Below are 21,055 nucleotides of genomic sequence, written 5' to 3'. Positions count from 1 at the left end.
CTCTGTGCTGATACGCATTTGTTTTATGACTCTAGACAGCCGCAGGACATTTACCTCGGTCCTATAAAATGAACGATGGAGTACAGAGATCACTGTCCCTTAAACCGCACAGCCCATGCATTCATACGGTGACCCACAAACAGGCAGCCCATATGAATTTTATTTATTTATATTTGCAGGAATGAGAATAAGGGAAAACTAGTATGTTTACAATAAATGTTAAACCCTATACATTAAACTGTTGAATTATAAATCTCTGGCTTAGTAAGACTATTATTTAGCAGAAGCCACAGATCTACATGTAGGCTAATCTACAGGGCTCCGCTTTAACCCAACGTGGCGTTGCCTAGCGTTGCTTAGCAACGCACTGTCAACCACCTTTTCCAAAACACCAGCTAAATTTACGGTCTGGTCCTTCTGGCCGAGCTGCATTGTAGTTATAAAACTTAAACCTGTGAGGTAAGTCGTAGTGAATATGTCAGCTAGTTTGAAGGCGTGTTTGGTTGTACTGTAAGAGTCGTGTGTGAACCCTTATAATGACCGTGCAAAGCTGAATTGCAGGTCGGCTAAACGGTTAGGTTAGCTTCGTCGCTAACTACTGTAAAGCTATTTCCGGGATCGTTTCAGTGGTAGCATTAAAAAATAATGTTTAATTTCTTCAAATTTCTTCAGGCTACAGAATGGGGAAAAAAGTAAAGAAGGAAAGTAATAGCCCATACAAGGAAACGGTAAGGCTAATCAAATCCGTCTTATCTTCTACTGATTGTATATAGTGTCCAGAAACACATGTCCACAGTCTTAAAACAACCTTTACGTGTCTCTCTCCTCAAACAGTTTGAATCCAATTTAAACGTTGTGATCAAAACCCCAGCAACAGCTGTGTTACTGCTAAGATCTCCAGAAGAAGACATCCTAATCAAAGCCTGCGAACTAATCTACACATTTGCAGATAAAGGTACTCTATCCAACCATGCAGTTAAAAACACATTTAGTTATGAATGATGACTTCAATCAATCAATTCTGCTGTAACTTTCATCCACACCTCTGCTGCCTGCTCCTGTACTCAACACATTGCATGTAAGTCTTTAAGGTTTTGTCTAGCACGATGCTGAATCATTTTCTTGTTCAATATCTCCCCCTGTTGTTAGGAGACGAGAGCAAGGTTTCTCTGCTTGGACTTGGGGCACTGGAACCACTCTGTCAGCTCATCACTCACAACAGCAAGCTAGTCAGACGTAATGCCTTCATTGCCTTGGGCACAATGGCCACCAATGGTGTGTCACACAACACGCAACACACATTATCAATGCAGTCTTGTCTACTGGGGGTTGTGATGATTTACGATGCAACTTATCTATCTTTGTGGGGTAATGTCATTAAGTCTACCTGACTTACCATGTGGTAGTGACTTGTGGACTGACTGTAGAGTTGACCGTTTTTCGTGATTAACCAAGAAACTTGGTTGACTGAAGAGCTCACTCAACCTAAAACATTAACCTGAACTCTTGTTTAAAAGGTGACGTGAAGGTTGCTCTGAGCAAAACAGATGTGATTCCCTTAATTATAGACAAACTGTCACTTGAAGGTGAGTTGTTTTTTTGCATTCATCAAAATAAAATATCAACGAGCAATCATATTTCTAATATTACTGTTTGATTTTGTCTTTCTTTCAAGATGATGCAGTTATCCATGAGTTTGCAACATTGTGCCTGGCCTCTCTGTCAGTGAGTTTTACCAGTAAGGCCCAGGTCTTTGACAACAACGGGCTGCCACCTTTAGTTAAGCTTCTTTCCAGCCCAGACCCAGATGTCAAGAAGAACTCGCTGGAGGTCATTTTCAACCTAGTTCAGGTGGTTAAAAATTGCCACTCCAAGAGGAGGTTTCAAGGCTGAGTTGTTATGTGTTTTAAAGGCAGTTTTGTAAAACTAATGTCTGGTAACTTTCAAACTTTGTTCCCTAACTTGTACTGCATGTGTGAAGGATTTTCACAGTTGTTTGGCAATTCGTGAGTTGGGTGCAATCCGTCCACTTCTAGAACTGTTGAATTCGGACTTCCCTGTCATTCAACATTTGGCTTTAAAGATCCTGCAAAATATCACCACTGATAAAGATACGCAAATTGCCTTCAGAGAGGAGCACGGGTTTGACAGGGTCATTGATATGCTTAATAACATGGTAAGTATATTTTATCTGTGTGACTATGCAGCTTTTAGTGCTGCACAATATTCAACAATAGTTCTTTTTTATATCTTGCAGAGGTTTAGGGATCTTCATGCTGATGCCGTACAGGTAGTGGCTAACTGCTTGTGTGACGATGAGAGCGTCCAGTTGATCCACAAAGATGGAGGATTAATTAGACTGATGGGTTTTTTACTCACGCCCAGCACCCCCGAAATTCAGTCAAGTGCTGTTAAATGCATCGCAAGAGTTGCTCATAGCTGTAAGATACACAAAAACAAGCCACAGTAACAGGTCTGGAAGGCATAAGAACTATACAACTTGAACTTTCTATTTATGTATGTGTTGTCTTGCCTGGACAATGTGTGTGTGCGTGTTTAGCTGAAGGTTGTAGTGTGCTCCATGAGCAGAATGTGGAAAAGGTTCTTGTGGAGCTTCTGTGTGTGGAGGACGTCACAGTGAAAACGTCTGCCTGCCAGGCTGTGGCTGCTATGAGCTTTCATCTAGCTAGTAAAGATCGCTTCAGAGACCTGGGTAAATAGACATTCACACTCGTCTCATAAACGTCCTGACCAAAGTCATTAGTAAATATTGTGAATGTGTGTGGGCTTCAGGCGGTATCCCAGTGGTGGTGCAGAGTCTGAGCAGTGAGTGTGCGGCCCTTAGAGAAGAAGCAACGCAAGCCCTCTCCAGCCTCACATTTAAAAACAAGCCTAGTGTATTGTGAGTGACTCATGCTCTGAAAGCATTTGCATAAACAACATTAGCCTTTTTTGCATTTCTAGAATGAACTCAGTTATTTTTTTCTCTCTAATAATGCAAATGTTGTTCTCACTTCCTTAAACAGCCCTAGAAAATGAGTAACAATAGAATAATTTAGATTGTTCACACTACAATATAAGTAATTGTGTGTGCATATTTTATGTATTTGTGCTTTTCCAGATGCATCTCATGCTTATAACATAATAACATAGTAATATTATCTAATGCGTGAGACTATAATGTAGTCCACTCAGATTTGCATCCGTCCTATTTCTGTGGTGTGTTTTAGTGCTGTGTTTGAGGTAGGAGGCCATGAGATCCTTATCCAGCGGCTCTGTGAAAGCTGTTCTAGGACGGTCGCCAAGGCCGCTGCCACGCTCTGCAACATGGCACAATATGAAGTCATCCGCTGCAGCATCTTGTCCCATGGAGCCGTACCCGCTTTAGTAGAGCCCTTAAAGTCTACAGATACACAGGTCCTGGTCAACACCACTCTGTGTCTGGGAGTGTTACTGTGTGAGACAGGAGCAATGACAGAGGTTTGTGTTCCATTAGTACCTACAATGCAGTCTTTTTATGTTTGTGACTAACATGCATATTATAAAATTAAAAACAGTTATTGTGCTCTTTCTTTAACCTACAAGAAAAATCTATAGTTTGTTTTACTATAGTTTCTTAAATTGTAAATGATCTAACAATAAAATTTATCTATACCTACATCAATTCTACACAGTTTAAAAGGGCTGGAGGACTTCAGCCACTGGTCAGTTTGCTGCAATCCAATCACAAGGAGGTGCTGCACAACACATGCTTTGCAGTGAATGTGTTTGCCAGTGATAAGCCCTCTGCTGTGGAAATATGCAAATATGGGTAGGACACAAAGATGACACAACTATGATAAAATGACCAGTCACGAGAGGTGTGACAAGAGAAACATTGTTAAAGGTGAAAGAAAGATTCATCCTGTTGGTTTTCTTTTCCAGAGCTGTGGAAATGCTTCAAGACATCAATCAGTCAGTAAATCGTAGAAGCAGCCTCAGCAAGTTGACCCTGGTAAACCTGCTTAACACCAACCTGTCTCTTAAGTACAATGTGACAGGTCTTTTGGCTGCAACTGACATAATTAGTGATGGCTTCTATGATGCTGGGAAGGTGTGTGAACCACAGGTTATGTATCGCAGAACTCACTTTAATAATAGATATTATGACGATAAATGCTCTACTTTTCAGGCTGATGCAGGTCACAGGGTTCTGACTCTAGAGGAACTGTCAGAGCAGCCAGTCAACCATTGTCGACCCATCATTGTCATCAACACAACAGAGTATGACTCGTATTTTTGTGTTTTCTTGGGGTCTTTTCCCCCTTTAACATGAGAAGGAAGGGGGTCCCTTTCTGCTTTAATAGAATGCCCCACCTACTTTTCTCTTCTTCTATATTCCTCTTCCTCATGTTGCATTCACTGTGCTCCATTAACGTGGCTTCACTGCCTTTTAAGAAAAAACCCTGCAACACAATCAGAGATAAAAGCCCTTTTTCTTTAGATTAATATATTTTTGAATGAATTTGCACATGCATTCAGTAGCCATGAAGATACATAGAAAGGTGCTACGGCGCATTGAGGGTCTAGAAGCACTAGCACAGCGACCCTTTAAACATTTTGATGAGTAAATGCTGAAAAAGAAAGAGCAGTGCCCCCTTAGGGAACCTCAGGTCTACCCCTTTTAACATGCACACAGCACCTCAGGCATTCTTAAGCAGCATGTTATATAATCCTTTTGGAGTCTTAATTTATTGTGTCGTATGGCCCAATTATGTCCAGACTACAGTGTGTTTATTGTCGTAGAATTTCTATATTAATGTGATAATTGCTTCCACATTTTCCTTTTCGTTTGAATGCTGGGCTATTAATGAAAAAAACCACATAACTCTGTTCTCATTTTTAAATATAATTGTGTTGTCTTTTTATACAGAAAAAAGACTGAGGTTGACAGACAGGAACACAAGACCAAGACTGAGTCTCCTGCAGATAAAATGTGGAACATGATTGATGTCCCATTGCAAAGTCTTATTCAAAAAGTCAAAGAATCCATTCTTCCACTGCATGAAAAGGAGCAGTACACTGCCTTGGCCAGGTGATTTAGTCCACATGTCACTATAGAAACAACACAGTAAAACACATTTTATATACTGGCAAACATTTCCTAATATTTTAAAACATGGAAATGATCATGAACTATTACTTGTGGCTCCCTATAAACAAAACACTGGTACAGAGCCAGCGTTGACAAATAATCACACCCCTATTTAAATATGAAAATCAACACATTCTTTATAAATGTGATTAGTGTGTTTGTATGCTTGGATATGGGTGTCAGGCTGGTGAGTGAAGTCATGGGTGATGCAGTGGAGAAGGAAAAGTTGCACGGATTCCCATGGGTTTCGCATCTCAATGAGCTAAAGTTTCAGCTCCAGTCTAACATTATTCCCATCGGTTCAATCAACAAGGGGTTCTACTGCCACAGGGCACTCCTCTTCAAGGTAACCTACCCACCACGTACAGCACCTTCGCTGTTTATTCCTTCTTCCTTCATTTTCCAGCATTTCCAAATTATGATCTGTGCCCACTACATTTTAGTGTCTGGCCGATTGCATTGGAATGAGCTGCACGCTCGTTAGGGGTGAGTACAACCGGGCCTGGAATGAGGTGCTGCTCTTTGAAGGGAACCCGCAGCCCTGCCGCTACATAGTGGACCTCATGCACGAGCCTGGAAGACTTCTAGCAGCAGGCACTGCTGCAGCTGTGGCATACCAAACTATATAGAAATAAAATAAACCATTTCATCTAGCCAGTTTTAGTCTGGTCTGTACAATGTAACACAAAGCAGCCACGTGTTTACGCACCTTACGTTTCTCTTTACACGTTGTCCAGCAATAAAAGAAAGCCAATTGCCTCATTACGCGTAAGGCGAAGCGTGAATTTTGACCGGGCCACTCAGCCAACTGCAAGGATGAGCCAGGGGAGGACGGCGGAAACCCGATCCAAAGGGTGCGCACAGGTTGCGACCGAGTCCCGCATTTGACTTGAGAAGGACTTGACACAGCAGCTGCGAACATGTCTCGGCTCCTCGCTCGTTTCTTCGGGGTTACCTCACAACACGCGGCGGCCAGAACCGCGGTGCTGCCGAGGAGGATCCGTGTCGTCACCCGCGTCGTGTCGACGTCTCACGGTACCGGGGCCCATGTTTTGATGCCGTTACGTTTTGCAGAATTGCGACGTGTTTGTTGTGGTTGTTGTCATTGTGTTTTCGGGTTGGGAGCATACAACAATCCAGCTTGTGTCTATGAAAACCTGCAGCTGTGTGACAGTGTAGTGTTGTTGAACAGAATACGCAAGGCTTTTGGAAGATTTAAGGTAAATCTTTGGTTTGCGTGAGCGCAAAAGCGGAACGCTAACAAAAGCGGGGTGGGGGTGGGTCGCAGGGCTGCCTGCAGCTATCCATTAACTTGTCATATGTTGCATTTTACAGTTAAATATGTGGCATGTTACATTTTCTTGTACCGTATTTTACTGTTGCAGTGACAATATGATAATTGGCATTTTCTTCATTTTGCTTCATTTTGTTTCACTGGGGTTATTGTTTAATTGCTTGATAATCCATGACCAGTCATCTACATTTGGATGTTCCCCTTTTGTTGCACATGCAAACTCAGTGACCCCATTGCTACGTGTGCTCCCTGCAGGCCTGCAGTCTCTCACCCGTTACAATGAGACCACGGACTGGCAAAAGAAACTCAGCCCAGAAGAGTATGTAGTCACCAGGGAGAAGGGAACCGAGCTGGTGAGTTCCATACACGAATGTGTGATATAACTCACCCTAATGCAAAAAAAAATTCCTTAAAAGAATAGAAAATAGAGCATGTATTTCAGTCTGCCACACTGACATACATAGATAGGCTGCCTGACTCATAAACATAAGCACAGTGGACTTTGATCATCACTGTGTTGTTGACCTGAGACACGTTTAATCACTTCAGCTACAACCTTTGATATATTATGAATTAAAAACTGACCGATAATTATATGATAAAGCATTTGAATGCTATGCAAGAAAGGTTAAGTAAGGACACGGATTTGTCTTGGTTTTCTCAGCCTTTTAGTGGGATCTACGTCAACCACTATGAAGAGGGCATGTACCACTGTGTGTGCTGTGACGCTCCACTCTTCAGGTAACATTTTGCAAGTCTACCGTGACTCGGTTTATTCAAAAAAATGAATCAGCTGATTCTCCATTGTGATATTTCGCTGTATATCTCGATAGCTCCGAGGCTAAATTTGATGCTGGAACAGGATGGCCAGCGTTCAAAGAGGCTCATGGGACATGGGGGCGGGATGAAAGCCACGCTTCTATATTTCGACGTCCAGACAACAGCCTCGGTAGTCCTGGGACAGAGGTCCTCTGTAAAAATGTGAGTCGTCGGTTGATGGTGAAGCCAATTCAGATTAGCTGCTTGCAGTGATATTCAGTCCAAAAAGACTAGAACTGCAAGGCTAATTCATGTGGTTGCTGTGTGCTGAAAATCAAAAGATACATGTGACCTCTGTTTTTGCTGTGTGCTGTGCAGTGCGACGCTCACCTGGGTCACGTGTTTGATGATGGACCAGATCCAACAGGCGAACGATTCTGTATCAACAGTGTGGCCCTCAAGTTTAAACCCAGGGAAAATAACAATCTTGAAAATAATGGGCAGAACTGATGAACTTTACTGTGTGGTTTAAGTGTGTTTAATACATATAGTGTTTTAATGTTTGTTTTAAAGTTTATTGTAAATGTACGTCCTGGGGTTGGACCATTACCTCCTCCAGACCCCAGTGTCTTAATAAAGCATACTCACAACACAGTCATGGGTTTGTTTTTATAACGGTTTTGTAGAAAAAACGAGAAACTACTGGAAGGGATGATATTCAGGGTGGCAAACTGAATAGAGTAATTTGTCAATAATTTGTATTTGTCTCACTGATAAGTGACCATTGTGAGAAATCAAGTATATCTGCATACAGAAGATAAATATCATCAGTGTTTGGAGAAGGAAAATGACTCATTGTGTTCAAATATAGGTCACAGAGTTGAGGAGTTAAATAGTGACACAAACCTGGAGAGTTTGTTGTTATATTGTCTCGAAACAACGTAGCTGATAAGAAGCTGCGGGAAAATAAAAGGGGGTTTACTTTTACAACACTGTAGAGTTTATTTAGCATTAATAACCTAGCAATCCTTCTACCAGGTCAGATATCAGACAGACAGTTACTGCTGATAGAATTTGGGAATTGGGAACATCTAGAATTAAACAATGACCTCAGGCTGTTTTTCAGTCAACCAAGTTAATAATTAGCCTTCTAGACTCTCCTCGTGTGCCTGTGTACTGTTTTCTGGATGAGTAAAGCAAAGATAGAGACGCGGGGAACACAAAAATCAATAGAAAAAAAAGGAGGAGAATTTGCAAGAGGAGGGAGGTAAAAGTGCAGAGAGCTGAACAGTTCTCCTAATTCCTAACAGCAGAATGGCTGCAGTGCGGCGTTGCATCGCGGCAGGGGTCTTCTTGGCGTGCATGCTTGTGGGGGGGTCCGGTCAGGCTATAGGGGGGGCTAAGAGTCGACCACGGCCCCAAAGACCCACTCCCAAGGAGCCAAAGGTCACTCCTATTGATGTGACCCAGCCAGCAGCAAACATAGACATACAGAAGGTAAGAGGAGGAAAAGTGGTGAGAAGGTGTGACTTTGTTAAACGAGAGCTTGTTTCCTGGCGCTGGGCTGCAACCACTTCCTGACAGTAACGCGTTAACTGCGCTTCACCTTCCTGTGCTGACACGTGAACTGTGTAAAAAATTAGCAAATGGCAAAATAACATCAAGGCCTTAAGGCGTTTGACGCTTTCACACGAACACGAGCAAAGTGAGGACAGCTTTTACAGAGTTTGTGGTTCTGGCTCATTCACAGCAGCAGGTTTCTCTCCTTTAATAACAAGAGCCAAGACGTAAACGCTAACTTACAAAACAATCTCGAGCAAACATGAATGTAGAACTTTAAACTGCCTGATTATGGATTAGTGGATAAGTGGACATGCTTGTGTAATGTGTCAACATAGGGCTTTTAACCAATAAGGGGCTTTTAAATGAAGTAGAGTTCGAGCAAAACAGGAGATAATTGTGAGAGAAGTGGGACAAAAAACAAAAGAAACCATAGGTCACCCTGAATATTTATCTTTGAACATTTTTGTTCATTATGGGGTTGTGGGCGACAGCGTATGTTACTTATTTCTTTACATCCTGCTTGTGTGCGCTGCAGATGACAGGGAAATGGTACCTGCTAAACACCGCCTCCAAATGCTCGTACCTGATGACTCATGGGACTGCAGTTGAGCCCACAGTCATTACCCTCACATATTCCCCCAGCGCCACTGATACACTGTCGGTCAGCACCAAAACAAGACGGTGAGTATTCACACTGTGGAGGTGGGCGCCATTGTATTCTCCAGTACCTTGGTTTAACAGCAGAGGGAGCAAACAAGCCACTAATCTGTCATCCCTGCATTTAATGCTGGTTAATACTGAAGACTGACCTTCCTCTTCTCAGTGATCACCAGTGTTGGGAGGTCTTACAGGTCTACTATCTAACTCAGACCCCAGGACGACTGACGCTTAAAGGTCAACCCTTATGCCTTTGTTCTATAAAAAAAGCAGTAATTTAGCATCACGCTTGTCTAAATGTGCATTCTGTTTTCATCAGGACCACGACCAGAGCTGAACACTGAGATAGTGATAGGGGAGACAGACTACACATCATACGCCGTCATTTACTTCCAGAAACAGGGAAAGATGACTGTGAAACTCTATGGTGAGAGGTGTCGAGTGGTGGTCGTCCACCTGGAAGCAAATCAGTCGCATGAACGGTCTCGCCTTCGTTCAGTCACATTTGTGTTGTCGTGACGTTTATGTCGGGGCTTCGTTTTCAGGCAGGTCTGTTGACAACCTGTCGGAGCCGATGCTGACCAAGTTCGAGCGTCTTGCTGATAAGCAGAAGTTTGGACTGGCGTACCTCGTCCCTTTTCCTACATACAGTGCGTTCACAGCACATTGTCTCTAGAGTGGGCTTTAAATAAACAGCGGACGCCTTCTCGTGCTAACCCTTGTTTTCCCTTGAAGGTCACTGTGGTGATGTGGACAAGGATCATGTCATCAGTAAGTTATACCTGTGAGACAGAACCGTCAACGGGCTCAACATGTGTCTATCCAACGTGACAACCATCGGCGTGTGTGTAACTGAACCTGCCCCGCTTTCCTTCGCAGACTGCGTTCCCACGTGCTGAAGAAGCCGACCCGCTCCACAGGCTGTTCGGGCCTTGTGTCATTTAAAGGGGGTCCAATAAAACACAATGGAGCGTGGCGCGACTGGCACCCGCTGATTCTGACTATCCCACCTCGAGCCTGTCTTTCATTCTGTGTGGCCGTGTGCACGTTCGAGGGTCGAGACAGTCGGTAACAAAGCGGGCTTTCTGCCGGACGTCGCTCCAGCGCGTTTGTCCCAGAAGCAGCTGTTTGAAAGTCAGCGTCCGGCTTGTGTCTGAACAAAGGGAGCTCTGAGGCGTCCGCCAGTCGATCTAAGCAGTGAATACACATTAAATCAGCACCAGCGCCAACACATAAGAATTATTGATAGATGAAGAGTTTAAAACAAGTGTAAATTAATCAAATCACGCTGTCCTGTGCATCTGATTCCTCATTCCTGAATGCAAATAGACCTTTATGTGTTATTATGTGACCTAAGGTGAAGACAGCTGCACGTTTAGCAAACCCAGCATGCCCGAGCTCTGGCAAAGGAGGACTGAGGACAGCGCAGGGGTTGGAAGCCTTTGTTATTTCCTGACCTCTTCCCTCTCCTTCTTCCACACGTCCCGGTTGTGTAACACGCCAGTAGGTGAAGGCCAGAGAGTTCCTACAATGCAGTTACAGGAGGGGAGGGAGGGAGGGAGGAGGGGACAGGGAGGGGGTGAAGGGGTGGGGGGCAGGCCTCTGACAGATATAAGGAGCCTCCACTTGCCTCCGCGTCTTGACACCCCGCTGGTATTTGCTCGGAGCCCAGAGGAGACGCTATGGGGGCCGCGGTGCTGGGGATGCTGGCGGCGCTGGTGTGTGTCCTGGCGGCTGGTGCCGATGTCGCTCCCGTTAAAGACTTCAACCTGGGGAAGGTAGGAGACACTGCTGCTCTGACGGCGCCGTCGCGCTTCCTGGGTGCAGGAGAAGGTTTCTCAGTCCGCTGCCGCCCCTGTGCTTTAGATGACGGGCAAGTGGTACATCGTTGGCTTTGCGACCAACGCTCAGTGGTTTGCAGAGCACAAGGCAGAGATGAAGGTGGGCACTGCCGTTTTAGTGGCAACCGCTGAAGGAGACGTGGAGCTCTCCTATGCAAACTTGAAGTAAGTGGTTATTGTGCAATCGGATTTTCAAAATAAAACAAACAAAAGACCAATACGCTGATTTACTGGGCAGAGATAACGGTGCCTGCTGGAGAATGACGCACTATGCCAACAAGACCGACACTCCTGGACGCTTCGTTTTCCACAGCCGCAGTGAGTAGAAACAGACCTCACCAACAAATAGAAAAAAACAAATGAGCATTTCAGAAGCTTCTTTTTCCCACTTTAATCAGTTTGGAACAATGACAATGACATGCGCATCGTTGACGTCGTGTACGACGACTACGCTCTGGTCCACACCATCAAGACAAAGGACGGAGTGTCCGAGGTTCTCAACAAGCTTTATAGTAAGGACTCGATCACAGCATCCGCGACGCAGCGTGATTTTGGGGGGAACCAGAATCCAACCATGTGACTTTCTGTTTGCAGGTCGTAGTCAAGAGGCCAGTGTTGCTCTGCAGCGGAGGTTCACGCGCTTCTCCCTGGACAGCGGCGTTCTGCCAGAAAACATCGCGATACTGCAGAAAAACAGTAGGTGGATGATGATATAAAAAACTCCAAACAAAACTCTTCACACTAACACCTTTGCCGTTTCTGCCGCTGCAGGTGAGTGTCCCGAGGAGTCGCTGTGAAGTCTGCGTCATCACGAACAATGAGGCTCAAACTTACTCCCATCTGCACCCGGTAGCAGTTAATAGTTAAACAAAAGAGCAGTTAATTAAGAGCACATTCTCTCTAGCTTCAGCTGTGTAATAAAGCCAATAAAGCACTGCCAGTGACATAAGAGAAAGAAAAATAAAGATTACAACCTGTATTGTTATGTTGTTATGACGACAAGGCAGCAGGATTCATTGTGTTACAGCAGGTGCAGCAGCAGCCAACTGCAGCATATAACTGTTCTACAACAAAGAAATTGAAGTGAAAATTTAATTGAATTGTTGCTTTTCTACCACAAGGGGGCAGCACGTGACATGTTTCAAACGTCATTAAAATTCAATGAATTCAACAAACAGTATATCAGTAGCTCACTCAGTTTACTAATGAGATATCGTCAAAACATCTGTTTAGTAAAAGGCAAGACCAAACATAATGTTCATACTGATGACTGGCTGTGAAAATCAATAACCAAATGCACATTAGTCAGTTTAATTTTCTCTCTCATCTGAGCAATAGTCTCCATCTGTTCTCAATCATATATTCATGGATAACCACGTGCAGGTCTCTTTAGTTGCCTCTTGACTTTTAAAAGATAAAGGACTATGTATAATTCATTATTAAAGATGCCTTTGAGCTTTGATTTCGGCACGAGACCAATTTGCAATTTTTACTGAAGATTCTTTGTCAGAATTTATTCATCATTCAGGAATATTTTCACTTATTACAGAGATGGCATTAAACACATCTCTCCCATAAATCTTTAATTTAAAGGTTTAATAAAGCTCTCATAACTTCAATCGTTTAAATCCTTGTTTGCAGCATTGGCAGCTCCTTTTATTAAAAACTGTAGTGCGAATTTTGTGCCTCACTGATTTATTGCTTCCATTGCTGCTGGCAATGCAGGTTATGCTGTGCTGAGCTAAGAGCCACCTGTATCTGCAGAGGTTCATGACTGGAAGCAAGGTGGAGGAGGGAGGAGGATGCAGTGTTTACCTCTTCATGTCCCACTGAAAGGAAACACAGTGAGTGACCTGCTGGAGTAACTGGCTTCTTCCAAATTAGAGATGAGAAGCACCACTGTCAAAGGTTTTCAGTCTTGAACATCTCTTAAAGTAAAAACACCCCAGATGAATCAGTGCTGGCGTCTCCTCCTCCTCTCTTCCTGCCTCCATCCACACGTGCTGCTTGCGTAACAGCGATGATTCGTGCACAAGTGGGTGAAGGCCAGCGAGCTTTTGTAATGGAAGCAGTTAATGATTGAAGGGAAAGTGGGACCAGGAGCAGGTCCCCGTCAGATAAAAGGACCTTTCCTCCCCTTCGCGTCTTTTTATCCCAAGGCGGCTTCATCTACTGCATCACAGGAGAAGCTCACATCACACAGAAGCTATGGGGAGAACTCTGCTGAGGACGCTGGCGGTTCTGCTGTGCGTCCTGACCACCTGTGCTGATGACACTCCTAAAGCGTTCAACCTGGAGAAAGTAAGAGAGGGAGGGACCGCGTCTCACAGGGTCTTCGTCTAGAGGGTGGTCTGCATTTTATTTCAAGCAGCATATTGATCAGGGTTTTGGCCTTTGCTTCAGATGGCAGGCAGATGGTTCCGTGTCGGCATGGCGACCAACGCGGAGTGGTTTGTGAAGAACAAGGCCGACATGAAGATGGGCACTACTGTGTTTGCACCAACTGCTGAAGGAAACCTGGAGCTCTCTTCTGCCATACTGAAGTAAATCCTGTCTAAATGATACAATACGTAATAGGCCGGTAATTCAAATTCTCTCAAATCCATAGAACGACTATACAGTCTCATCAGTACAAAATACTCATGCATCTCTTTTCCTTTTTGTAGAGATGATGGCACCTGCTGGAGATATAGTAACCTCGCCAACAAAACTGACAATCCTCAACGCTTCGTCTACCACAGCAAGAGTAATTAGAGCAAACACACACACACACACACACACACACACACACACACACACACACACACACACACACACACACACACACACACACACACACACACACACACACACACACACACACACACTTCCTGACGTGGTGTATTTCTCCTTCAATCAGTGTGGAACAATAACAATGACATGCTGATTGTTGAGGCCGTGTACGACGACTACGCTCTGATCTCCACCAATAAGACGAAGGGCTCAGAGTCGTATGTTACCACTGAGCTTCTCAGTAAGTCTGGAGCTTTTTGCTGCTGAGAAAACAATTGATGTGAAGTATTACAGCAACCTGTACTGTGATCGCAGGCCGTACTCAGGAGGCCCGCGTTGCTCTGCAGCAGAATTTTACTCAGTTCTCTGTTCTCTCTGGCGTCCTCCCAGAAAACACAGTAATCCTGGCTAAAAACGGTAGGTCATTAAAATAGATCTACACTATTAAGGCTGTTTTCATGAACCACCTCTTTTCTGGTGTTACAGACGAGTGTCCAGAGGAACCCGCTGTTGATCAATGAAGTCCTGCAGACATGAAATGCAGATTGACATTTTCATTTGGAATGAAGGTTACAGAAAATAAAGTTTTAGTGAACTAATTTCTACTCAAAGTGGATTCAAAGTCTTTTCATAATGTTTGACACTTAACTATCTAGTGAGTAGGTTTTCAGACAGGAATAAATAAACTACACCCAGTACAGTGACAGCAGGCAGTTCACTGAACTAATTCAAACTAACTATAGTAACTATTAAAGCCAGAAGCTAAAAATTATTTTACCGGAAGCAGAGAAGGGAATAAGCTGAGTCATGATTACACAGATGAGAAGCCTGTGACTGTGGGAGGAGACAGGAGAACAGGTCATCAGTTTGTGTCCAATGGAGAGAATGAAAACTAACACTAACACTTAAATTCAGCACTCATCAAATTTGTAGTTTTGTCATTATGACTGTGCCTCCTCTTTGAATGTGTTTATTTGGATATTGGAACTGGAGTGTGTTTGCCTGTTGCGTTTGGGCCTCTGCCTGGTTTATTTGGTCTCTTAGTTTGACCGTGACCCCCGTCGCTGCCTACTTGTCTGTGTGTTTAATGATTAAAACAGAAAATATCAGCCTGACTGTGTCCTGCACCGTCCTGGGTCCCTCACCTCAACCGTTAGTGATTTGGCAGACAGCTAAAATGTATATTTATTTATTATTTATATGTTGATATGAATAATTGTATCATAATTCACAATTGCTGTTATATTCATATTCTGTGACTGTGTCCTTCTAGATAGATACACAGGTCATGGACAAAGACCTAATATTTATTAATATTAAACAATAAATGCATTTTGGCTGTTTAACTACAGCACAAACAATTCTTTCTACATTTCTTTTAATTTATCACTTTGTTGATAAACTTGTGTTTACAATAATTAATGGTATCTTTGTAAACGTCTTTGGCAAATGGAGACGTGCATGTGTTAATTTACTGTCGACGTCACGACAGTATTGACAGTTTTTTTCTACTGTTTCCGAGTGAAGGTGTAATTTCTTGCCAGAAGGGGGCGGTAGGTGGTCTCTTTCAGGAGGAGAGTTCAAAAGGGGACAACAATTTAGATTTTTGTGTGTCGACTTTGAAGCAAAACAAAAGAAGGGAATATATGTATTTAAAGATCAAACACTCTTTATTAAACTCAATAGAACTGAAAGTAAAACATATGAAGAATGATTGTATCTGTCAGGGTTGATAATCCAGTTGTTATGTTTAGTTGAGTGAATGTGTTTATGTATTTAAGTAATATAATCCTTGTAAATAAGAGTCACTGATTTGTGTTGATGTATTAATGTGTAGATCTTTGAGGCTGCAGCAGGAGGCAGGCTGAGTTCACCAGCTGTCTTAAAGTCTGTGATAAAATGATGATGGGAAAATGATGATGATGTGCACATAATGTCATTCACATAACAGGGTGCCATGGCAACAACATGAGCAAACGGACATATCAAAAAGAAAATTCACAATAAAAGAGCAAAGTTGGCAGCTGGTTTCAACTGTAACACTCTGTGCTGTAAATGCTATAGGAGGTTAAAGAGACAGGAAAACAACACAGAACACAGCAGTTGCACATTTGCATGTTAGACAACAGTGGCACCGTTAGAACGAAACCTAATTACAGACAAAGCAGAAGCCCCCCGACTGAACAAGCTTCACTCATGCTCTATCAAACATGCGGAGGGTCAGTGTAAACGTCGGTGTGATATATGGAGCGCAGGTCCTCTGCCTGCTGTCTAATAAGCCCGACGTTTGCAGGATCGAAGAGAGATTTGGCTCAACTGTGACTTTCTCCAGCTTTGACTGAGATTTGTGGGAACGCAGCACCATTCAAATCAGGACATCTGGGACCTCTTCAAGTTTTAGTAGTAGGCCAGTATTGTCGTCTGAAGCAAGGCCAAGTGGCTTGAAACCCCTTGAAGGCACAATGGATTATTAAGCCAATTATCTACCGGAGCTCATTCTGATCACATGTGAACTGCTTTTCGCTGCTTCAGCCACTTAATGCCTGGAGTTTAGTGCATCAGTGCAACTCAGTGAGTGTCAGTCAAGCTGGTCGACCCGCTGACGCATGCAGTCGTCGTCAACCCACAGCCGACAGTGTACAGGAAAATAAAAGCTCTCCTTTAAGTCAAAGTCAAACATTTAATGCTGAATTCTGAGCCAATCTTTGAACAGCGTAAGACCCGAGTGTTTGGCAAACGATGAGTAAAGGCGGCGCGGTTTCACCGGTTCCGGATGGCGGGGAAGCTGCCGTGCTGATCTAAGCCAAGTGGGATGTGTCACATTTCCCATCATGCTCTGAGAATCCCCCCTCTGTTCGTAGCAAGGAACGTCCCATGTACAGTCTACCGTCACAAAACGCAACCTAAAACTCTGTTTGTCGCACACAGACACATATAATGGACTCATGGCATTCTAATATAGATCTGAAATCCCCCATTGTCTTGGACTCTTCATATACTTTATATATTCTCAAAATAAAACAAATTAAATGAATGTATTTACAAAGTGACTCTGTGATTCCCCTATTACCACAACAATCAGCGGGGCAGGCACGAACGCTGAGAGGCTGGTGCAACTACAGCCTGATCAATGAAAACGAAAAGGTTTGGCGTGTTTATTTGATCATGTCTGATAAAGAGTTTAGATAGAAAATAATAATCAAAACGCAACAGAGACTGGTAATAAAACTGTGCTATCACACGACCCAGTGAGTATAATTATTTGTCATATACAGTATTCAAAGGACTCCTGAAAACTCCCAAGCACGATACAAAGGAGGACACACCAGTTAGTATATACATGTACAGTCTCGTTTAGCCGTGATCTGCTCAGTAGCTGTTCTTCTCTTTCTAATACTCTGGATATATATTTATATAAAAAACGAAACAAATGAAAAAAGGTTTTTGTACACGTCTTTCCCGCATCGCCGTCTCCCCTGGGAGATTATTGTCCTCGTGCGTGGCCGACGCTCCGTCTCTCCCGTGGCTGGTCGTTGAACAAAGCCTCCCTCCAGCAACTTTGTGGCAACTAGTGGTCTGACGAACGGCGAAGACCCGTCAGCGTCTGTTAGATGAACCACTCCTTCTTTGACTCGTCAATAGTCTCTGGGTTGTCGGTGCCGATGATGGCCGTGTCCGCCGACTCCCCGGCCGACTCGCCGCTGCCTTTGGCCTCGTTGGTGTGGTAGGTGCCTTTGTGGCGGAACATGTAGCGAATGAGGAACACCAGCGTGCATAAGATGGTGAAGATCACCACCGCTATGATACCTGACAGAGTCACAGAAGGCACAGAATGAATATGCTTTCATTTGCTTTATGAGATGAGAGATGATGCTATTGACAGGTCAGGCATGCTGCACCTCCAATGATGGCTGAGTCCCTGTTGACTCCATCCGGAATGACTCTCTCCTCATTAAAAGGGAACTCGGCATCTGAACACAGACAAAAACAAGAAACAAACATTGTCAAACCACACATTTTGAGATCAGAGCTTGTCAGATGTCTGACGCTCAACTTATCTCATGGTGCACATGAAATGAAGCGCATGTGCATTTCAAGGTCAGAGACGCACCAATCTGACATGATGGTGGCGCGCGCATGCGCACACACACACGTGCACGCACGCACACACACACACACACACACACGTGCACGCACGCACACACACACACACACACACACGCACAAACGCGCGCACACACACACACACGCAGCATGACAGCAGCCTCCTTAGCTAATGCAGCTTTCTCAGTAGATGACACTGTTTTTATATCTACTTCATTAAAAACCCACAAGGGGTCAGGAGGTTAATAAAAGCTGCTGCTGACTCTCCCAGAACAGTCAAAAGTGGAGCGCTAATGAATGAAGGGGCTGAGATGTGCACGCTTTCACACGCCGAGTCACCCAGGAATGAGCTGCCAGCTATTTCTGCTGCACAGTTCTCCAGGGAGGCAAAGATGAGCATGAGCAAGAAAGAGGAGACGAAGCTGAAAAATGAAAGGGAGTGAAAAGGGGATGGATGCAGAGGATGAGACATGAATAAAACACCTGAAAACCAGGACCGGGAGAGCTCTATGTGGGAGGAGTAGAAAGAAAATGTAAAGAAGCAGAAGGCAACCAGAAGTGGTCATAACTAGATCTATCAAGCAAAATAAATGGTCATCCATCTGTCTGTTGGATGGCAGGATGGTTGAGTCCATGTCGATGGACTGGATCAATCTCAGATCGCTCTGTGTTCCCGAAGGCACGATTGGCTCCGAGCCTGAGGAAAACGGCTGCACCCGAAATAACAACATCTGAAATACTAACCACTGCCATGGTATGTAACGTTAGACTGAGGCGTGTGTGTGTGTGTGAGTGTGAGTGTGTGTGTGTGTGTACATGGGCATGCAGAATAAGCAAATGTCTAAAGTAAAGAGTGTTTGTGCCTGTGGACCCACTGAACCGTACAGTACTATATGTACAGTAGGTGACTCATCTGTGTAGGAGCCTCAGGTGACTCATCCCATTTACGTGCGTGAGCAGCGCTCACCTGTGTTGTCCAGATGCCAGGGGTCCGTGGCCGCAGACATGGGTGGGATGGTGAGAGGCGACGCCCCACAGTTGGACTCCACCAGCTTGCCCTGGTGGGACGCTGCTGCTGCTCTGTCCGGCGGCGCGGCCGTGGGCGACCCTTGGGGCTGCGCGGCCGCTCTCAGTGCAGACTTGAGCGGCGCGATTCCATTGAACTGCACCCGTGACAGACACCCGATGAAGCCCGGCGTGTTGTAGCGCTCGATAAGAACCGGGTCCACGGGTCCGGTCTCTGTTGGAGACACAGAGTTGGACAGAAGCTTGAAACACTTTACAGTAATGGACGCATCTAGTTACTTTTTAATGGCGCTGTCGAAGCGGAGTATTGACAAAGAAAAGGAGAGAGAGCGAAGTGGGCTCAAAGCAAAGAATCAGCACTTATTATTGAACACACACTCATGAAACAAGCTTACGCTGAAGTATTGGCACAAAATGTTGCTGATGCACAGATTCAGCAAACCAAAGAATATGAATCTGCACAAATGAAGAGTGGAGAGTCTTGATGATGATGATGAGGAGGAGGAGGAGGAGGAGGAGGAGGAGGAGGAGGAGGATATAACCTGACCTTGACCTCCAAAGTGACGTGAGGATGATTAACACTCTCACCTCCTCCTCTCTCTCTCCCCCCGTCTCTTCAGATTCCTTCTCTTATTATCCTCATGTTCTGCTGCTTGAACGTCAGGACTGATTTTCAATTGTTGTCAAAATTCTAAGCGCTGGCGGTCTCTGCAGGCAGAGCCTGGTCGGAGGTTGTTTTCGAAGGCACGACTTCTCAGCTGCTGCGAAACTGCACCACACCCTGAAGGAAGGGTTTGTACAATCCTGCAGCCACATGTGAACAAAGGACGAGCCGCGAGAGTACCACGGCGTCTGCGTGTGTGGGAACTATTAAATTACGACAGATGATGTGGTTCTGGAAATGGATTAAAATGTTGTTTTCTTCTTCTTGTGTCCAGACGTCCTGCTGCTGCTTGCTGGGTCTGTTTCGTGTGTTTTTCAGGCATCTGACCAGCTCTAAGGCTTAGTTCAGTCCGGCTGTAGGTTCAAGATGATATATTAATGCATTAATATATCATTTCTGACCAACGCACCTTCATCACTTCACACCTTCACAGCGGTGTGGGCGGTTTGTCGGCGCCAGTGGGTATGAATTTGCATAAATGTGGAAGTGTGCAGAATAGGTGCAGCGATCTGCAGACAGACTGTACAGCAACATGAGCAGAATACTGATAAAAGCCCTCCAACATGAACACAGAGCCGCTCTCCGCTGGATGCCCCACACGTGTTAATCACCGCGGACGCCCGTGTGAATACTAATGCGTCTGCTTTGCATACAATGCTGGTGAGAAACAAACAACAGACGCCCCAACGAGCTCCGTCGGCCACTGGTTTTAGACCCATACAGTACAATGCTTCAGCATGACAACGACCCCGTGTGGCTCATGTACACGCCTGGTGTTTAACCACATACTAAGTAATACAATATCACGTAACCTTGAAGAAGCCGGTCGCTGCATTCTGATCTTAAGGCTTCCTCTCCTGCCCTTGTGGCTTTTAAAGGCTCTGTTCGGACTAGTCAATAAATGATGGGCGAGCACACACTCAAACCTGCAGCGAAGGAGCAGTCGTTACTGCAATAATGAAATGCACAAGCACACAGGATACAACAAGGATTCTGTCTCACGTACAGTTAGTGAGTCAATACCCTTACGTTAACCCTGATCTGAATCTAACTGAAAAACCAATTCTACTGTGGAAATTACAAAAAGTGTCTCTGCTCACTGGTTTTACAGTACATTAAAATGTACGGAAATAAAATATGTCCATGCAGCCACAGACACCATCACAGAAGAAACAAGGTTTGAATCCCGATCACATGATTGGATCTTATCATGTGTCTTCGGTCACCATGGTGACCAACAA

The 21,055-nt window shown here is 44.4% G+C and overlaps 6 protein-coding genes across 8 annotated transcripts in view; 5 read left to right on the top strand and 1 right to left on the bottom strand.

Moving 5' to 3' along the window:
* The first annotated feature begins 308 nt into the window (after positions 1-308).
* On the top strand, positions 309-5,789 carry armc3 (armadillo repeat containing 3). The gene is made up of 17 exons (XM_029146014.3): positions 309-459; positions 673-728; positions 835-955; positions 1,150-1,275; positions 1,518-1,586; positions 1,676-1,851; positions 1,982-2,176; positions 2,258-2,441; positions 2,561-2,713; positions 2,794-2,902; positions 3,231-3,480; positions 3,675-3,811; positions 3,925-4,093; positions 4,172-4,263; positions 4,913-5,074; positions 5,318-5,480; positions 5,578-5,789. The coding sequence occupies exons 2-17, from the start codon at positions 681-683 to the stop codon at positions 5,761-5,763; spliced, it is 2,340 nt and encodes a 779-aa protein (XP_029001847.1). The 5' UTR covers positions 309-459; positions 673-680; the 3' UTR covers positions 5,764-5,789.
* A 246-nt stretch (positions 5,790-6,035) lies between these two features.
* msrb2 (methionine sulfoxide reductase B2) lies at positions 6,036-7,841 on the top strand. Its single transcript, XM_029146026.3, has 5 exons — positions 6,036-6,169; positions 6,684-6,781; positions 7,093-7,169; positions 7,262-7,409; positions 7,566-7,841. The coding sequence occupies exons 1-5, from the start codon at positions 6,055-6,057 to the stop codon at positions 7,695-7,697; spliced, it is 570 nt and encodes a 189-aa protein (XP_029001859.1). The 5' UTR covers positions 6,036-6,054; the 3' UTR covers positions 7,698-7,841.
* Positions 7,842-8,471: 630 nt separating this feature from the next.
* c8g (complement component 8, gamma polypeptide) lies at positions 8,472-10,416 on the top strand. Its single transcript, XM_029149473.2, has 7 exons — positions 8,472-8,684; positions 9,286-9,431; positions 9,574-9,644; positions 9,727-9,834; positions 9,953-10,057; positions 10,143-10,178; positions 10,287-10,416. Exons 1-7 carry the CDS (start codon positions 8,502-8,504, stop codon positions 10,304-10,306), a joined length of 669 nt encoding a protein of 222 aa, XP_029005306.1. The 5' UTR covers positions 8,472-8,501; the 3' UTR covers positions 10,307-10,416.
* A 596-nt stretch (positions 10,417-11,012) lies between these two features.
* Positions 11,013-12,867, top strand: LOC114853692 (lipocalin-like). Its single transcript, XM_029147360.3, has 6 exons — positions 11,013-11,185; positions 11,274-11,413; positions 11,487-11,566; positions 11,647-11,760; positions 11,843-11,944; positions 12,020-12,867. Exons 1-6 carry the CDS (start codon positions 11,090-11,092, stop codon positions 12,043-12,045), a joined length of 558 nt encoding a protein of 185 aa, XP_029003193.1. The 5' UTR covers positions 11,013-11,089; the 3' UTR covers positions 12,046-12,867.
* Positions 12,868-13,385: 518 nt separating this feature from the next.
* Positions 13,386-14,631, top strand: LOC114853691 (lipocalin-like). The gene is made up of 6 exons (XM_029147359.3): positions 13,386-13,549; positions 13,652-13,791; positions 13,915-13,994; positions 14,148-14,261; positions 14,336-14,437; positions 14,507-14,631. Exons 1-6 carry the CDS (start codon positions 13,457-13,459, stop codon positions 14,539-14,541), a joined length of 564 nt encoding a protein of 187 aa, XP_029003192.1. The 5' UTR covers positions 13,386-13,456; the 3' UTR covers positions 14,542-14,631.
* Positions 14,632-15,667: 1,036 nt separating this feature from the next.
* The window catches only part of cntnap2a (contactin associated protein 2a), a 191,365-nt gene continuing 185,977 nt past the window's right edge, over positions 15,668-21,055 (bottom strand). For all 3 annotated transcript variants that reach the window (XM_029147356.3, XM_055508675.1, XM_029147355.3), the window contains exons 24-26: positions 19,092-19,364; positions 17,920-17,991; positions 15,668-17,827 (exon numbers count right to left, since the gene is read on the bottom strand). In XM_029147356.3, coding sequence (XP_029003189.1) covers positions 17,628-17,827; positions 17,920-17,991; positions 19,092-19,364 — 545 coding nt within the window. In that variant the 3' untranslated portion in view covers positions 15,668-17,627. The remainder of the gene's footprint in view (positions 17,828-17,919; positions 17,992-19,091; positions 19,365-21,055) is intronic.

This window comes from Betta splendens, chromosome 4 (assembly GCF_900634795.4).
Source record: "Betta splendens chromosome 4, fBetSpl5.4, whole genome shotgun sequence".
In the NCBI taxonomy this organism is placed as follows: domain Eukaryota; kingdom Metazoa; phylum Chordata; class Actinopteri; order Anabantiformes; family Osphronemidae; genus Betta; species Betta splendens.
This window is presented reverse-complemented; position numbering and strand designations above follow the sequence as displayed.

What these genes read in the sequence shown, in the direction of transcription:
- c8g (XM_029149473.2), top strand. Translation starts at nt 8,502, where the DNA reads ATGGCTGCAGTGCGGCGTTGCATCGCGGCAGGGGTCTTCTTGGCGTGC. An exon ending in GATGACTGTGAAACTCTATG is followed by an intron (nt 9,835 to 9,952) that starts GTGAGAGGTGTC and finishes CTTCGTTTTCAG; the next exon opens with GCAGGTCTGTTGACAACCTG. An exon ending in CGTCCCTTTTCCTACATACA is followed by an intron (nt 10,058 to 10,142) that starts GTGCGTTCACAG and finishes TTTCCCTTGAAG; the next exon opens with GTCACTGTGGTGATGTGGAC.
- armc3 (XM_029146014.3), top strand. Translation starts at nt 681, where the DNA reads ATGGGGAAAAAAGTAAAGAAGGAAAGTAATAGCCCATACAAGGAAACG. An exon ending in AGACAAACTGTCACTTGAAG is followed by an intron (nt 1,587 to 1,675) that starts GTGAGTTGTTTT and finishes CTTTCTTTCAAG; the next exon opens with ATGATGCAGTTATCCATGAG. An exon ending in CGCAAGAGTTGCTCATAGCT is followed by an intron (nt 2,442 to 2,560) that starts GTAAGATACACA and finishes GTGCGTGTTTAG; the next exon opens with CTGAAGGTTGTAGTGTGCTC.
- LOC114853692 (XM_029147360.3), top strand. Translation starts at nt 11,090, where the DNA reads ATGGGGGCCGCGGTGCTGGGGATGCTGGCGGCGCTGGTGTGTGTCCTG. An exon ending in GGTTCTCAACAAGCTTTATA is followed by an intron (nt 11,761 to 11,842) that starts GTAAGGACTCGA and finishes TTCTGTTTGCAG; the next exon opens with GTCGTAGTCAAGAGGCCAGT. An exon ending in CGCGATACTGCAGAAAAACA is followed by an intron (nt 11,945 to 12,019) that starts GTAGGTGGATGA and finishes CTGCCGCTGCAG; the next exon opens with GTGAGTGTCCCGAGGAGTCG.
- msrb2 (XM_029146026.3), top strand. Translation starts at nt 6,055, where the DNA reads ATGTCTCGGCTCCTCGCTCGTTTCTTCGGGGTTACCTCACAACACGCG. An exon ending in CGTCGTGTCGACGTCTCACG is followed by an intron (nt 6,170 to 6,683) that starts GTACCGGGGCCC and finishes TGCTCCCTGCAG; the next exon opens with GCCTGCAGTCTCTCACCCGT. An exon ending in CAGAGGTCCTCTGTAAAAAT is followed by an intron (nt 7,410 to 7,565) that starts GTGAGTCGTCGG and finishes TGTGCTGTGCAG; the next exon opens with TGCGACGCTCACCTGGGTCA.
- LOC114853691 (XM_029147359.3), top strand. Translation starts at nt 13,457, where the DNA reads ATGGGGAGAACTCTGCTGAGGACGCTGGCGGTTCTGCTGTGCGTCCTG. An exon ending in TGTTACCACTGAGCTTCTCA is followed by an intron (nt 14,262 to 14,335) that starts GTAAGTCTGGAG and finishes CTGTGATCGCAG; the next exon opens with GCCGTACTCAGGAGGCCCGC. An exon ending in AGTAATCCTGGCTAAAAACG is followed by an intron (nt 14,438 to 14,506) that starts GTAGGTCATTAA and finishes CTGGTGTTACAG; the next exon opens with ACGAGTGTCCAGAGGAACCC.